At 45.4% G+C, this 16,471-nt stretch overlaps 1 protein-coding gene across 1 annotated transcript in view; it reads left to right on the top strand.

The window, feature by feature from the left end:
* Positions 1 to 16,471, top strand: part of POLN (DNA polymerase nu) — a 155,415-nt gene that overhangs the window by 28,230 nt on the left and 110,714 nt on the right. Inside the window, exons 4-7 of the mRNA XM_032333603.1 lie at positions 1,457 to 1,957; positions 3,549 to 3,739; positions 9,472 to 9,584; positions 14,924 to 15,081. Coding sequence (XP_032189494.1) covers positions 1,457 to 1,957; positions 3,549 to 3,739; positions 9,472 to 9,584; positions 14,924 to 15,081 — 963 coding nt within the window. The remainder of the gene's footprint in view (positions 1 to 1,456; positions 1,958 to 3,548; positions 3,740 to 9,471; positions 9,585 to 14,923; positions 15,082 to 16,471) is intronic.

Raw genomic sequence — 16,471 nt, 5'->3', positions numbered from 1 at the left:
AAAGCCCATATACCTCATGACATATATTTTTATTTATTTATTTATTATTTTATTTTTTATTTTTAAAGATTTTATTTATTTATTTGACAGAGAGAGAGGCAGGCAGAGAGAGAGAGAGAGAGGGAAGCAGGCTCCCCGCTGAGCAGAGAGCCCAATATGGGACTCGATCCCAGGACCCTGAGATCATGACCCGAGCCGAAGGCAGCGGCCCAACCCGCTGAGCCACCCAGGCGCCCCATGACATATATTTTTAAAAGATTTTGTTTATTTGACAGAGATTGAGAGAGCACAAGCAAGGGGAGGGGCAGGCAGAGGAAGAGGGAGGAAAAGACTCCCAGCTGAGCAGGGAGCCTGGTGCAGGGCTCCATCTCAGGACCCTGGGATCATGACCTGAGCCAAAGGCAGACACCTGACAATGAGCCACCCAGGTGCCCCACCTCATGATATTTTTAAGTCGATATTTAAAATATTCAGAACGAGTTTGAAATGTTTCACAGTATATAATTCCTGGTGTATTGACATTTAAAAATGATTACATTGTCATTAAAATAAAACCCCTAGAATCTAAATACTGTACTCTGGTAGCTTAATACCCACAAGCATCCCTTTAAAAACAACATGAGCAAGATATTCTTCAGCAATCTAGATTTTTGTATTTCTTTTTTGCTCTTCAAACTCCTTTTCTTGTATCCTCTTCTGCAGAATTATTAACATAATATAACTTTACGCTTGGAAGTCTTTTCTTAAACCATGTAATATTTCTCTGTAATTAAAACAGGAGTATAAACTTAAATTTTCTGTGACCATATGCCAAATACTGAAACATTTTCCTCTGAAATTATTTTTAAAATTCAATTAATATACATTTGTTTAAAACAAATACAACACAAATCTGAAAAATAAGCTCTTAATATACATTTTATTCTAAATGAATATAGTAATGAGATGGGTAGAGATTCTTTTTTTTACCCTCGGTTTGTGAATTTATAAATGAATATTGCAGAGTACTAGATCAAGACAGGAAGAGGATTGCTGTTGAGCTATAGTTTTAAAAATGTTAGTAAACAGAGGAACATATTATCAAATAGTTGTGGTGATTTCATTTGTTCTGTAAGTGGCCTTTACCTGGAAGTTGTAAATCACTCCTCTTGAGTGTTGGGCGCATCTGAAACATCCTCCCATCCATGGCACCTATCGTTACGTACTCCGGGTATGGCTAGAGACTTCTGGGACTCCTGTCTACTCCAGCCCTTGGTTCAGATACGCACTTCTACCTGGGCTGAGAAAAATTACTGCTCTAGAAGCTACTATATTGTTTCCTTAGAAAGTTTGATCACAGATAATGTGAAGCTGTGTCCCCACTTTACCTTAGGCAAAGCTTACCAGAAATTAGTTTGGTTTATAGATCTGTCTTAAGAATCTACATTCTAGTGAAATATTTCATGTTTTTCTACAGAATCTGAATTCCTCTACAAGCCAGGCGTCAGGTGTGTCCATCAAGCTCTGTCTTCCCACCTCCAGTATCAGACTCACAGATCAGCCATCAGCTGACCAAAACCAGAAGAACATCAGCTCATTGGCTCCTCCCAGTTGTGTCATTCCACAGTGTAACCAAGAGGCTTTGGTCCTACAGAAAACAGAGTGTAAAAGAAAGCATTTCCTAAAGGAAAATAAAAATAATGAAGAGAAAGAAATGCCTATGAATCTTAAAAGAAAATGTAGTACATGTCATTTTTCAGGGAAAACAAGTAAACATGTGGCATTGGAAGAAGGTGTTGATGAGGTTGAAGCCCACTTACACTGTGGGAATGCAAGGGCATGTGGAGACCATTTTTGTGACATTAGGTATTTGGATGATTTGGAGAAAAGCCAGCTGGTTGAGATGCTCAAACAGGCAGTGGCCATGGTCATAACGCTGATATATGAGGATGGTTCAACCCAGCTAAGAGCTGAGCAGGTTAGTGAACAGTGTTGGGTTTTGTTATTTCTTTGGCACCATAAAAGAACCCCGTTTTCTTAGTGTCTGATTTGATAAGAGAGCTATGAATAAGATTTGAAGCCCCCCCCCCCCCCCCCCCCGCCCAGGGCTGAGTGACTGGTAATGCATAGTTCTATTCAGATTTTTAAGAAGCTGCCAAAATGTCTTCCAGAGTGGGGATGCCTTTTTAAGCATTCCAGCAGCAACATGCCAAGGTTCCAAGCTCTCCACCTTCTTGCCAATCCTTGTTGTCTGTCTGGTTTTAGCTGTTCTATCGGGTATGAAGTGCTATTTCACTGTGGTTTTAAATCGCATTTCCCTAATAACTAATTACCTTGAACATCTTCTCATGTGCTCTGTGGTGAAATGTCTGTTCAGATCTTTTGCCCATTTTTAAATTGGGTTATTTGTGTCTTATTTTGGATCTGTAAGCCTTCTTTCTATATTCTTATATGAGTCCCTTGTCAGGTCTGTGATTTGTAGATCCCCAAATCTGTGGCTTATTTTTTTCAATTTCTTACTCATGTTTTTTGAAACACAAAATTTTAAAAATCTGATGAATTCCAATTTACCAATTTTTTTAAAGATTTTATTTATTTATTTGACAGACAGAGATCACAAGTAGGCAGAGAGGCAAGCAGAGAGAGAGGAGGAAGCAGGCTCCCTACCAAGCAGAGAGCTCGATGTGGGGCTTGATCCCAGGATCCTGGGATCATGACCCCAGCAGAAGGCAGAGGCTGTAACCCACTGAGCCACCGAGGCACCCCTACTTCTGTTTTCTTTTAAGAATTTATGGTTTTCACTCTTCCGTTAAAATCTGTGGCTCGCTTTGAGTTCATTTTTGTGTGTGGTGTGAGGTAAGGGGCACAGACCAGCCTCTTGTGTGTTGAAATTTATTTATTTATAATAGAATAGGGGAAAAGAGCACATGTGTGCCCATGTGTGGGGGTTGGAGCAGAAGGGGAGAGAGAGAGAAAAAAAGAAAGAATCTTAAACAGGCTCCAGACCCAGCATGGAGCATGATGCAGGGCTCAGTCTCACAGCACTGAGACCATTACCTGAGCCGAAGTCAAGAGTCAGATGCTTAACCGACTAAGCTACCCAGGCACCCCCTGGTAATATATTTTTTTTTAGAAAAAGATCAGTTTTACATGTTCACTGAGAGTGTGTAGAAATACAATTGATGTTATGTTTTAATCTTGTTTCTTGCAACCTTGCTAAACTCTCATATTGGTTCCAGGAGTTTTTTGTTAATTCCTTTGGGTTTTTATGCAGACATTTGTGTCATGTGTAAATAGGGATGGTATAGTTCTTAATTTCTGATTTATATGCCTTTTATTTCCTTTTCCCATTGTGTTACACTGGCTAAGGCTTCTGTTATGATGTTGACTAGGGAGGAGACCAGATTTGAAGAGTAAGATCATGGGTTTGGTTTTTGGCCTTGACTGTCATTAAGAGAGCTGTTTATTTACAAATTTAATTGCAGACCTTTTCTCTCTGTTTAATTGTAAGACATACCTTTCTTGAATAAATACATTGTGTTTAATTTGGAAACTATTTGTATTCACAGGCTCTGGTTCCCTCTGTTAAAGGAATTGCAGTGTTACTACAGAGCCATGTAAACAGTGGTCTTCTGGAGGTCTCAGCCTCTGACAGTGTCCTGAGGGAAGGCTCCACACTCCATGAGCAGTATATCTACCTTGAAACAGAGCAGTCCTCCACTGGGGGCCGAGAGCAAGAAGCATATAATCAGTTTGCCAGGTCAGAAATCTCCCACTGCCTTACTTCCTGCGTACATGTCTGCTTCATTGGGTTCAATTGAAAGCCTCCCAAGCTCGAATTATTTAAAATTTAGAAGTTTTGTGTGGGTACGTGAAAATAAAATGGATCTAAATGGATCTAAATGACAGAAAGCTCTGCACACACTGGCCTGCTTTCCCTCAGAGAGCTTCTGGAATAAAGGGTCTGTTCTTTCATGGGAGCCCCTCCTGGATTTGAAACATCTCAATGAGAAGTTAGTAAGAAAAGGTTGGTCCCAAGGCCTGAAGATCTGCTGCTGTGACCACAGTCCCAAATGATTTTCCTTATCTCACTGCCTTACAGTGTTAGAAAGTAAATTGTCCTCAGTACCACATAATTTCATGTTAGTTTCAAAGCTTCATCCTGTGGAAGTAGTTAGGATATAGCTCACTTGGATCTGCCCCTTTAGAATGGGACAATTTTTAAAAAGATTTTATTTATTTATTTGACTGAGAGAGGGAACATAAGCAGGGGGAAAGGGAGAAGTAGGCTTCCTTTGGAGCGGGGAGCCCAACGTGGGGCTCGATCCCAGGACCCTGGGATCATGACCTGAGCAGAAGGCAGCCACTTAACAACTGAGCTACCCAGGAGCCCCTAGAATGGGACAATTTTAGAATGAGCAGGATGTTTGAGCTGCCGCGTTGTGATCCTGAAAAGCCCTGTTGTGGATTCCAGCCTCTGCCCTCCTCACAGCTCTTAGCAGGAGTTGTCAGCCTGAAGGGGTTTCTGTCTTGGGTGGGGACATCCACTTCCGGCCTGCCCAGCCCTCCGAGTCCCAGCCCCTTAGCTGCTTAGTGGGAGATCCTCGAAACTGCTGTCTGGATGAGGTGTTCACGGGGCCTCAGGGCCTTGGGGTGAGAAGATGGGGTCTGGGCCTGGCCCTGTGGGCCTCCTACAGTCTCACTGGGCTGTGGGGGAGTTGTAGGCAGTTGCGGCATCAGTGTTGTCTTGGTGAGGAGTGCCAGGGGCCAGTGCTATGGCTGGCCCAACCCTTAGAGTTCTTAGCATCACAGGACACAATTCAGCAAAAACCATCAGGGAACTCTGAGGAACAAGATTCATTACTCACAGGCGCTAGAGGGTACACAGCACACCAGGGGCCACACAGCAAAGTCATAGCTAGAAAAAGAGAGGGTGCAGGCTTTGCCTTTAGTACAATGTGAGGATGGGGGTGTGGGGGTTTCAAGGTTTTTCTTTTATTGGCTAACAGAAGTCCTAAAAGTGGGACTTAGGGTTCAGGAAGGGAAAAGCAGGATCAGTCACAGGTCAGGTGTCTAGATGCCCCTGGCCTATCTGGAGGGGGACCTTCACAGGTGGGGATGGCTTTGTTCCTTGTTTGGGTGTTTTGCCAGTGGCTTGTCATACAGCAGTCAATATAGATGCCGTTTGAAATGAGTGCCTCAACAATCATAAACTTAACATCAGGCATCTGTACTGCAGTAATTTTTGGTGAGAATGGGACAACATATGACTAATAGAGCAACCTGCTCGCAGGAAACCCATAGCCTTATTTTTACACTGTTCTCTTTTGAAAGAGCAATTAGGCAGGCCTGTTCTGTGGAAGACCTCTGTGGGAATAGTCCTAATGTTTGGATGGCCTTTTCTGAATTTTGGATGTATGTATCCCACTCAGTGCTCTTTACTTGGACATCTGACAGTCCTCAACACATGCAAAACAGAGCTCCTGTCTTCCTGAAACCCACCTCTGACAGCCTTTGTGGTCAAGGTTAATGTCAGCATTTGCTCTCCATGAGCTCAGGCCAACAGTCTTGGCATTTTCTTTAACTTCTCTCTTATTTTCATCTAAGCTCTTAGTACACCCCTCTGGCTCTGCCTTCACAGCACAGCTAGCAGCTGACCGCCCTTGCCCTCTGCTGCTGCCATGTGGTGCAGGCCCCCCCTGCTCCCCCTGACATTGAACCAGGCAGGGGCTTCCCAAGGGCCTGCTGCCTCCACCTGCCCCTTGGCCTGTTTTCCACCCGGCTCCCAGAGAGGGTTTGCGCACTAAGTCAGGGCACATACTCCCTACACAGAGCCCTGTGACAGCTCCCAAAGATGCCTGCAGGTCTGCCCATGGCCCCTCCCCAGGCCTGGGAGCTCCTCTTCCCCTGCTCTCGCTGCACCCCAGCCTCCTTGCTCTCCCAGAGGGACTTCCTTGTGCCACTCTCCCCCAACCCTGCAGCCTGCTCCCAGGGGTCCACAGGGTGTGCTGCCCCATTCCTCTGAATCAAAAACCCCCACAAAACACAAAAAAGCGAACTATGAAAACTTGAGTCTACAGAAAGGAGTGTAATGAGCTCTGTATACACACCCATTTGGACCAAACAGTTACCACAGGTTTTTCTGTGCTTCCTTCATCAGCCCCTTTTCGAGGAGAGGGGTAGGGAACAGGGATTAGGGAAAATCCCAGACAGTTGTTTTAGCCCCCAGGGCTCAGGAGGCAGCTGTAAAACACCTGGGCTCTTCTTCACCTGGACACAATGCTGTTCTCAGACTTAGCAAATTTAATACTCAATCCACATTTCAGGTTACCTGAATTTTTATTTTTATTTTTATTTTATTTTTTTAAAATATTTTATTTATTTATTTTACAGACAGAGATTACAAGTAGGCAGAGAGGCAGGCAGAGAGAGAGAGAGGAGGAAGCAGGATCCCTGCTGAGCAGAGAGCCCGATGCGGGACTCGATCCCAGGACCCCGAGATCATGACCTGAGCCGAAGGCAGCGGCTTAACCCACTGAGCCACCCAGGCACCCTTACCTGAATTTTTAAATGTCCTCCTACACTCGATCTACTCGGATCAGGACCAGCATGGTCACGTGTGCCATTTCTTGTCTCCGACCTCTGACCCCATCTTGCAGGAGACCCTGTGTCCTGGGCTTACCTGTTTTGTGATTGTGGGGTTCCTTGCCTTGTTTCCCTTTCCTCCATATGTCTAGAGACTAGATCTTCATCATGCAAGCCCCATTATCCTGCTCCAGCTCTTGTCTCAAGGGCACTTCCCTGGGTGGTGCTGCCCACCTCACGCCCCATCTGCGGTACAGCTGGATGGTCAGATTTAGCAAATAAAAATGCAGGATGCTAAGTTTGCATTCCAGATAAACAATTTTTTAGTATAATTATGTCCCAAGTGTTGGAAGAAACATTCTTACAACTACAGGCATACATCTCTAAAAAAAATTTCTCTATTTTTTCAGATAAAAATTTTATCTAGGATATTCCTGAACATCACATTTGGCTGGACGCCCTGCCCTCGATCTGGCTACCTTTTGCGATGAAGTCATGTTGTCCTCACATCTGTGACGTTCTGATGGAGCCGTGGGCTGAGTGGTGTCAGCGTGCTCTTTCTGTTGTGAATATCCCCATAGTGGTCGTTGAAATCGCTTTTTAAGTACTCCCAGAAGATGGTGATTTTTTCTGTGTTTATCATTTCTTCCACATGTATTGGGTAAAATTTTCTGTAGAGAACTTTCCCTCTTCAAGAGGACTTTTGTTCACCTTACCCCTCAAGTCTTCCGGTGTTACAGCATGGTCCATAGGCCTTCCCTGCTCAATGTGCATAGCAATGCTCCCCCACCCCGCCCCGCGCCCACAGTGCACATCCCCCCTGAGGTGCATGTGTACAAAACGCCGCCCCCGTCACCAGGGATTTTTATGTCTTGCTCATTCCTGTGTCTCCACAAGCCAAGGACAATGTGACCGAGCATGTGCTTCACAAATATTTATTCAGTTGGATTTTTGGATTAATGAATATTAAGGTTTAACTTTTGTAAGTTCCAAGACAATTATATGAAGACACGGCTTCACATACCTTAAAATTGGAAGTAATAATCCCAATTCCATGATAGTATGTTGGAGATTTAAAATGAATTTAAATAAATCACATTTAAATGGAAACACACATAAATAACTTTTTTACACAAAATGTATCGAATAGCATTTATTGCAAACCCATGCAGGGTCTTCGTACACACCTGCAGTCTCTTCGTCTTCACATTAACTGTACATGTTGGATCTTGTTAGTTCCAGTTTATAGATGATGGAATTGAGACTCGAGAAATAGCCATTAGTCAGTCTTGAGCTTTCCAATCAGGCTTCCTCTTTTAGACTCAAGTCTAACTTTTTTATATTCTGGCTGCCTTTTTGCTTGCAAACATGACACAATCGACTTCCATAACTGAGTTACAAAACACACTGTGTTTCAGCCACTTTGTCTTACAGGACGCTCTTCTTGTTGTTTGTCTTACCTTGAGATAGAAACCCACTAGCCTGCATCTCTTACTAGTGGGCGATTCCGCAGTTCTTAGATGACCTGAGTAGGGACTTCTCATCTGCAGCAAACAAAGGCATCAGTGTGGAAGCGCAGCTCTTCGCACCTAAAATCTTCCAGCCCCTCTCCCCTCTCTCCTCCCTGCACCTTTCCAAGTCTATAAAGCCAGACCCTCTGTCCTCCCTACCTGCCGGGCCTCCTCTTCCAGGGAAACCCCCGTGAAACCACACAAGAAAATGCCAATGCCCGTGCAGCAGGCAGAACAGAATCTAACCTCTTAACCTCTGTTGGCTCTGTGTGCCGAGCTGAGTGGGCTCCTGCTTTCGTTCTCCCTCAGCCACATGCAAGACCCTCATTAATGTACAAATACAGAGTTCCTATAAAGGAAGATTTATAGTGCAGGTCCTGGCAGCAGCAAGATAGGGGCTTGCTGTGAAAATTGTTTAGCCACTCTGAGCCTTAGTTTCCTTGTCTGTAAAGTGGACCTAGTGCCTGCCTAACAGGGTTGTGCTAAGATTTCAGTGTTAGCAGTCCTTTGAAGTGTTTTGCATGGTGTCGTCATGGTTAGTGCTGTAAATGATGACTCTTAAGAATCCCATATCCGGGACGCCTGGGTGGCTCAATGGGTTAGAGCCTCCGCCTTCAGCTCAGGTCATGATCTCAGGGTCCTGGCATCGAGCCCCGCATCGGGCTCTCTGCTCAGCGGGAAGCCTGCTTCCTCCTCTCTCTCTCTGCCTGCCTCTCTGCCTGCTTGCGATCTCTGTCTTTGTCAAATAAATAAATAAAATTTAAAAAAAAAAAAAGAATCCCATATCTGAGGAGCTCACAGTGCAATGGGGCAAGCCTACTTTTAAGGTAAATTACGTACAGATGTGGTCCCGGCTGCGGCTGGTACATGAACAGGAGTAGAGAAGGAACAGAGAAGGGGCAACCCCTCCTGCGTGCGAAAGGGGCAGTTTGCAGAAATCGAAGGAGGAGAATTGCAGGCAAGAATGCAGCATGTGGTGTGGCCCCATACTGTGAGAGGATGTAGCACTGTGTGCTGGTAGAGGAAAGACAATTCAGTGGGAGCCGAGGGCAGAGTTTTGGGAGTGTGTGCTCGGAGAGCAGGCAAGAGAGCCATACTGGGGAGCCTGTCAGGGGTCCAGAGAGTGTGTGCTCCAGTCAGGAATGCGAGATGTGACTTTCCACAGGGATGGGCTCTGAACAGCTGGGCGGCCTGTCTCAGCTTCATCATCTCTAAGTGCAGAGAAGTAGCACCTTCCCACAGGATCCCACTTAACCTCCATGAGCATCTTAGAAGAAGAATTGTCTACACGGTAGTACTAGCAAGTGATACCTGTCAGTAGAGCAACAAAACTATTTTTCTCTAAGGTCAGAAATTCTAAATTGTCTGAATCAGTGAATTTCTTTTCATCTTCCAGGAAAGTTCTGTTTCAAATCCTGAAATGTAAATGTCCTGTTATTTGTTTTAATGCCAAGGACTTTGTGCGAACAGTGCTGCAGTGTTTTGGTAATGATGGCAGCTGGAAGCATGGTAAGTTTTAGTTTTTATAATCTCTTAAGTTGAACTCTCCAGCAGTGATTCCTCCTGAGAATGAGACATGGGGAGGCAGGGACAGGACAACTCTGGGGGCCTGGCCACGTGGCTCCAAAGCCCCAGCTGTGCAGCCTTGTGCCCCAAGGGTGAGGGGGCACTTTCCCTCTGTGTTTTAGGTTGTTTGATTTTTTTGCAAATATATATTACTTTTTAAAATTTAAAATAAGAAAGAAGTGACTTATGCAGAGTGGTCAGATGGGGTGTGTTGTTAACTATAAATAGCTTATAAAGTCCCTACAAATTAAACTAAAGTCTAAGGGCACCTGGGTGGCTCAGTCGGTTGGGCATCTGCCTTCAGCTCAGGTCATGATCTCAGGGTCTTGGGATCGAGTCCCAAATCGGATTCCTTGCTCAGCAGAGAACCTGCTTTTCCCTCTGCCTGCTGCTCCCCTGGCTTGTGTGCGCGCTCTGTCTCTGATGAATAAATAATTAAAAAAAAAAAAAGAAAAATAAGTAAAGTCCAGGCACATGAAAATATCCTCAACATCACTCATCATCAAAACCACAATGAGATACCACCTCACACCTGTCAGAACGGATGGAATCAACAACACAGGAAACAACAGGTGTTGGTGAGGATATGGAGAAAGGAACCGTTGTGCACTGGTGGAAATGTCAGCTGGTGCAGGCAGTGTGGAAAACAGCACGGAGTTTCCTCAAAAAGTTGAAAATAGAGCTACCCTGTAACCCAGCAGTTGCACTACTGGGTATTTATGCAAGGAATACAAAATACTAATTCTAAGGAATTCATGCAGCCCTAAGCTTATAGCATCATTATTTACAACAGCTAAGATACAGAAGCAGCCCAAGTGTCCATGGAGAAGATGTGGTGTAGCTACACACAGTGGAATAGTACTCAGCCATGAAAAAGAATGGACTCTTGTCTTGTGCGATGATGTGGATGGAGCTAGAGAGTATCATGCTAAGTGAAATCAGTCAGAGGAAGACATATACCATATGATTCACTCCTATGTGGCATTGAAGAAACAAACAAGCAAAGGGGAAAAAGAGACAAACTGTAGAAGACTGTTTACAAAGTTTTCTTCAAAAACTCAGAAAACTGAGCCGTAGGCAGATGCTTAACTGACTGAGCCACCCAGGTGCCCCTAGACTTCAGTTTAATTCGTAGGGAATTTATAATCTATTTATAGGGGGAAAAAACAGGAGAGAGAATATATAGATTAAAAAAAGAAACAGGGGTGCCTGGGTGGCTCAGTGGGTTAAGGAAAAAAAATTGTTTTGATTGTACAAAATTTCCAACATGTACAGAATTACCTGTGATACAATAAGAAATGTATATTTAGTCTTTGTCCCTGCTTCCTGGCACATGGTTTCTAAAGCCCTTGCAATCCCCAGAGTGCTAAGAGTGTCTTTTGTGTGCTAATGAGAGGAATAGGAGCTGGGGACCACTAGTCGGCTTTGGGATGGGGCAGTGGACAGAATGACCACGCCAGGCTTAGTCATTTGGGCTTCAAGTTCCCCACCCCCACCCCCAGGGACAGAGAAGGGATGGAGAGGTGGTCTATCGCAGTGGCCAGTGATCTCATCAATTGCATCCAGGCAGTGGAGCCTCCATAAACCACCCCTGCACAGAGGATAGTGGGGAACTGGAGGGCTCCCAGGTTGGGGAGCATGTCTGAGGGCTGGGCAGGTGGGAGCTCTGTGCCCCCTGCCTCCCACCTTGCCCTGCGTGTCTCTTCCATCTGGATGATCCGGAGTTGTGTCCTTCATGATACATGGGTCATGAGTTAGTACAGGTGCTTCCACAGTTTTGCGAGCCTGAGCAGGAGGTCATGGGAACCCCAATTTATAGTCAGTGGGTGGGAGGTATGGGAGGCATCTGAAGCAGGGGTGGTCTTGTGAGGCTGAGTCCTCAGCCTGCAGGTTCTGCACTCACGGTAGCCAGTGTCAGAGGGGTGCCAACTGTCAGATGCCCTCGCTGGGTGCCAGAGGTGGTGTTGGAAGGCAACATGGTACCCATCATCCAGCTTCAACAGTTTCCAGCTTATGTCCAGTCTTCTTTCCTCTGTATCTCCTCACAATTCCAAACCCCTGCCTCCTGGGTTAGTTTGTAGCAGATTCCAAGCATCTTATGATTCCTCTGTAAATATTTCAATTATGTGATGGAACATGAGGGTTTCATTTTTAAAATGATGCAGTCATCATCTCCCCCAGATTAGTGGTAATCTTCCAGTGTTACTAGATATATCTGGTCAATGTGTGCGCTGCCCCCCTTGTCTTTAAATATCATTTGTGTTTGTTTTTATTTTCTTATGGTTTATGTGACTTGGGATCCAAACAAGAGTTAGGGTTAGGTTACCCTGAAGCTGGGATAGGTGTGATATGCTTCTTGTTTCTTTCTCTCTCTCTCTCTCTCTTTTTTTTTTGTGGGAGAAGAATCTTTTTTTTCTTTTAAGATTTTATTTATTTATTTGACAGAGAGAGAGAGAAAGAAAGATCACAAGTAGGCAGAGAGGCAGGCAAAGAGAGAGGGGAGAAGCAGACTCCCTGCTGAGCAGGGAGCCTGATGTGGGGCTTGATCCCAGGACCCTGAGATAATGACCTGAGCTGAAGGCAGAGGCTTAACCCACTGAGCCACCCAGGTGCCCCTGTTTCTTTTTTTTAATCTATATTCTCTCTCCCTGTTTTATTTTCCTGTAATTACTTTGTCCTTGTGGATGGAACCAGCTTGTTTATCGAGTAGGATTTCCCAGCATTGGATTTTTCAGAATATATTCCTTCTTGCTGTTTAACACATTCTTCTTGCCCTTCTATTTCTTTTCTTTCTTTTCTTTTCTTTTTTTTTTTTTTAATATTTATTTATTTATTTATTTATTTATTTGGCAGACAGACATCACAAGTAGGCAGAGAAGCAGGCAGAGAGAGAGGAGGAAGCAGGCTCCCCGCTGAGCAGAGAGCCCGATGCGGGGCTCAATCCCAGGACCCTGGGATCATGACCCGAGCCAAAGGCAGAGGCTTTAACCCACTGAGCCACCCAGGCGCCCCTTGCCCTTCTATTTCTTATAAATTGGCAGTTGGGTTGAGAGGCTTGATCAGATTTCAGGCCTGATTTTGGGGAGGGCAAAACTAAGTCATGACCCTGACCCTGACCATGACCCTAGGTAGTAGTGGGTCCTCCTGTCAGGAGATAAATGATATCTGGTTGTTTACCTCTTTTGTGGTGTTTGAACTCATTTCATATGTTGAATCTACCTCTGTGCTCTTTCCTATTTATCACTTTATCTAGAATCTATTTCCAATCTCATTTCTTTTTTTCTTATTTAAATATGATAGACAGAGATCACGAGCAGGCAGAGACAGGCAGAGAGAGAAGGAGGGGAAGCAGATGAGCATTCTCTCAGCAGAGAGCCTGATGTGGGGCTTGATCCCAGGACTGTGGGATCATGACCTGAGCCAAAGACAGAGGCTTTAACCCACTGAGCCACCAGGTGCCCCTCTCATTTCTTTTTTTATATCCCTCTTCCCCATCATCTGTATCACATCAATTGCCTTAGTGTGTTACCAGTTCAGCTTTTACTTTTATTTTTTTCAGTTTCTATTTATGAATTTTTTTGTTTTATTTCCCGAACCCTTTCATTTCTTTGTTCAGTTCTTATTTTTCTAAGCCCTCTCATTTCCACATATTTGTAGTTCTGATTTATTTATTTTTCATTGCTTTTATCATTTTCTCAGCTCTTTTTAAATCTGTCTTTTTGGCCTTTTTCTTTCAACTACTGGCATTTTCTCCTCGCTGAGGGGTCTTGTCCTGGGGGCTTGAGTATGTGAGGCAGAGGAGTTGACAGGAACCAGCCCCCAGGCCCTTCCTGTGCCATCACACCTTCCCCAGGACTTTTCAAGAATGTTAGCAGAGCCTTAATTTTGGACCATTAGAGCTCTGAAAAGGCAAGCAGAGTGAACTAGTCTGCGGGATCAGTTAGCGTGGCCACATGGTGTTGGGTCAGACCATGGGCAGCCAATGTGGGTGCAATTCCCAGAGCACTTGCCCATGTTGTTCCAGCCAAGGTTCTAAACGTTGGGGACTTCCCAGACATCAAATAAAAAAGTCACAATACCGGATCCACTGACAAACAGAAATCTCTTAGACAGCATAATTTAAAGATGCCAGAAGATATAATATTTAGTGTGTTGTGATCTAAGACTATAATTTTGTTTAAAAGCAAACTACTTGTTTTTAATGTAGCATTATTCAAAATGTTTAAGTAAGTTGGGGCACCTTGATGGCTCTATTGGTTGAGAATCCGAGTCTCAATTTCAGCTCCGGTCATGATCTCAGAGTCCTGAGTTCAAGCCCCAGATTGGGCTCTATGCTCAGTGCAGAGTCTGCTTGGGATTCTCTCTCTCTCTCCCTCTACCCCTGCTTGTGCTCTCTCTCTCTCCAAAATAAATAAATAAATCTAGAAAATGTAAAGTAACTTAAAAACACAGTTTCTTAGAATTCAGATTCATCTCTCAGTTTATTAGTTCCCCCCTTTTATAGCTTGCCTGTCAATGTTTAAAATACCCTGGCACTAAAACTTACTTAGCAGATGTCGTTTTTGTTTTTCACAAAGCATCTTCCCATATGTCTCACAGAGATGTACAGCAACCTCTTCCCTGGGTTTTTGGATAAGAAATCTAGTACTTAGGGACAGTAACAGCCCAAGCTCCAGGGGTGGCATTGTTTTACACACCCCAGTGCGGCAGAGATCTGGGGGGGGGGTCTCTCAGGTTTTCCTCTCATCAGGGGAAATGCCCCAAATGCCAGGCATCTCTGTCCTCACATACACTGCCCACTTCTCCGCACCCCTGAACTTGGCAATGAGGACACTTATGCTCTTTCTTCAGCTCACAAGACTTGGGCTCCTGGACACCCTGAAGAGGGGTTAGGAGCACCTAGGAAGACAGCCCAGTGAAAGGTGCAGGGTTGGAAAGCTGGGGAGCAGGGGCGGGGGGCTGATGGGGGAGAGGAGGCCAGAAGAGTACCGGAGGGTTCTCATCACCACCTCTGAACATTTGTGAGAGGTCCAAGTTCCATGTTAGTTTAGTCCCCCTCTTCGGCTATCTGGGGTCAGTTCCCCATGGGGATTGCCTGTATGGGACCTAGGTCGTGGAGGCTGCTCGTACCAAAGGCTCTGAGTTCCTCAGGAATGGTGGAGCATCATTTTGGCACTCAGCTCCATAACTAGATGGCAATGCTATTATTATTATTTTGACCCTTGAGAAAAGGATGGTTCTTCAGTTTTTGTGGAGTGATCAAATGGCCTTTTTCTTTGTAGTTGTTCATTTTGTAGGGCTTGATCCCAGAATTGCTGCCTGGCTTATAGATCCTGGGGATGCTTCACCCTCTTTTGAAGATTTAGTGGCAAAATACCTTGAAGGCTCCATCTCTGTTAATGTGAACAGCACATATGGGAATTCCTCAAGAAAAGTTGTGGTAAGTTGTGTTAAGATCAGGGTTTACCAACTTAGTCAACCCAAATTTTTTCCTTGAAACTTCTTCCACTTCATACAGTCCTGTAATAAAAAGAACATTGCTGACATTCATTTTCACTTATTCTGTACAAATGCTTTTTACTCTGATGCTTCCGGTGGAGGATATTGAATTAGGATGGGTGACTTCTATTCCTTCATGGAACTAACTCCCTGGGAAGTCTGTTCACAGCGGGATTCTTCTAAAAGGACTCTCTGGGGTCAGCGAGCCACATGCTCTGTGTCCATGAGCTGCTCGTAGTGCTGGTGGCCCGGCCACCACACAGAGGCTCTGGCCACACCTCACTCCATGTGCCCAGGTGGGTTTTCCTGAGGCCTGTTCTAGAGACACACCGATTTGTTAGGAACTACGTCTGCAGTAGCCATGGTACTCATGGCTCTGGAGCAAAGTCCCCGAGAAGGGGACCCCCAGCTGGGCCACTCTCTTGAGGCTTCCTGTGTGCAAATCAACAGCAACACGCTAGACGCACGAGTGGGTGAGTGTACAGGGGCTCAGGGAGCACAAGTACTGGCCGTGGGCTGGGAATCACTGGGGCAGAGTGGCTGGTGAAGTGAGGGCCCTGAGCCTCTGAGAGGTCTGCTCGCTCCTGCCCATCATCCTGTGCCATCTGTGAGGGAGGATCTGAGTCATATGGGGACTTGAAGGTACAAATGCAGAAACTTACTGCGCCTTAATCTGAAGATGTGTCTGAGGAATATGGGGGAGCTCACAGACTCAGAGGGAAAGCAGTAACAGGCTGCAGAAGACATGAGCCCTCAGGCCCCAGGCCCAGCAGTGAGCCATTTGTCACTTTTGTTGAAGACCCACAGGGAGTTCCCTCACTGTGCCACATGTGTGCCCCTTGGTGGGGGTAGAGGACATGAAGGTGAGTTCTACTGATCTTATGATGCTGGGAGGGGAGCTTCCTCAAAGAGTAGCCGAAATAGGGATGTGCCCACCTCTGCACTACCAGTTCCAGTTTATAGAGGAGAAGACCAAGGTGCAGAAAGGTCAATGTGCATGCACATTGCCCAAAGTCAAGTTGAGGCTGTGGTTCAAAGTGTGCGCATCTGACTCTAAAGTCTAGTTTCTTCCTAGTGCATCTGGGGACGGGAGTAGCCACGGTAACAGAGCAACAGCCACAGAGGTGTTTTCTCCCTGTCAAGGAGCCAGGGCCCCACACCCAGGCTGGAGCAGCTGCTCACGGTGCTGGGGACCCTACCCGTCCCACCACTGCCCATGTGCTGTTGCCTCACCCAGGGCCCTCGGCACACTGCAGGAAGAAAAGCAGGGGCCCCTGCGAACTCGCACTTGAATCTCTTGACTTGAAATGTGTCCACTGTGAAGGCCTGCA

The sequence above is a fragment of the Mustela erminea genome, chromosome 2 (genome assembly GCF_009829155.1).
Source record: "Mustela erminea isolate mMusErm1 chromosome 2, mMusErm1.Pri, whole genome shotgun sequence".
Classification (NCBI taxonomy): Eukaryota; Metazoa; Chordata; class Mammalia; order Carnivora; family Mustelidae; genus Mustela; species Mustela erminea.
The sequence above is the reverse complement of the archived record's forward strand: the minus strand, read 5'-3'. Positions and strand labels throughout refer to the sequence as shown.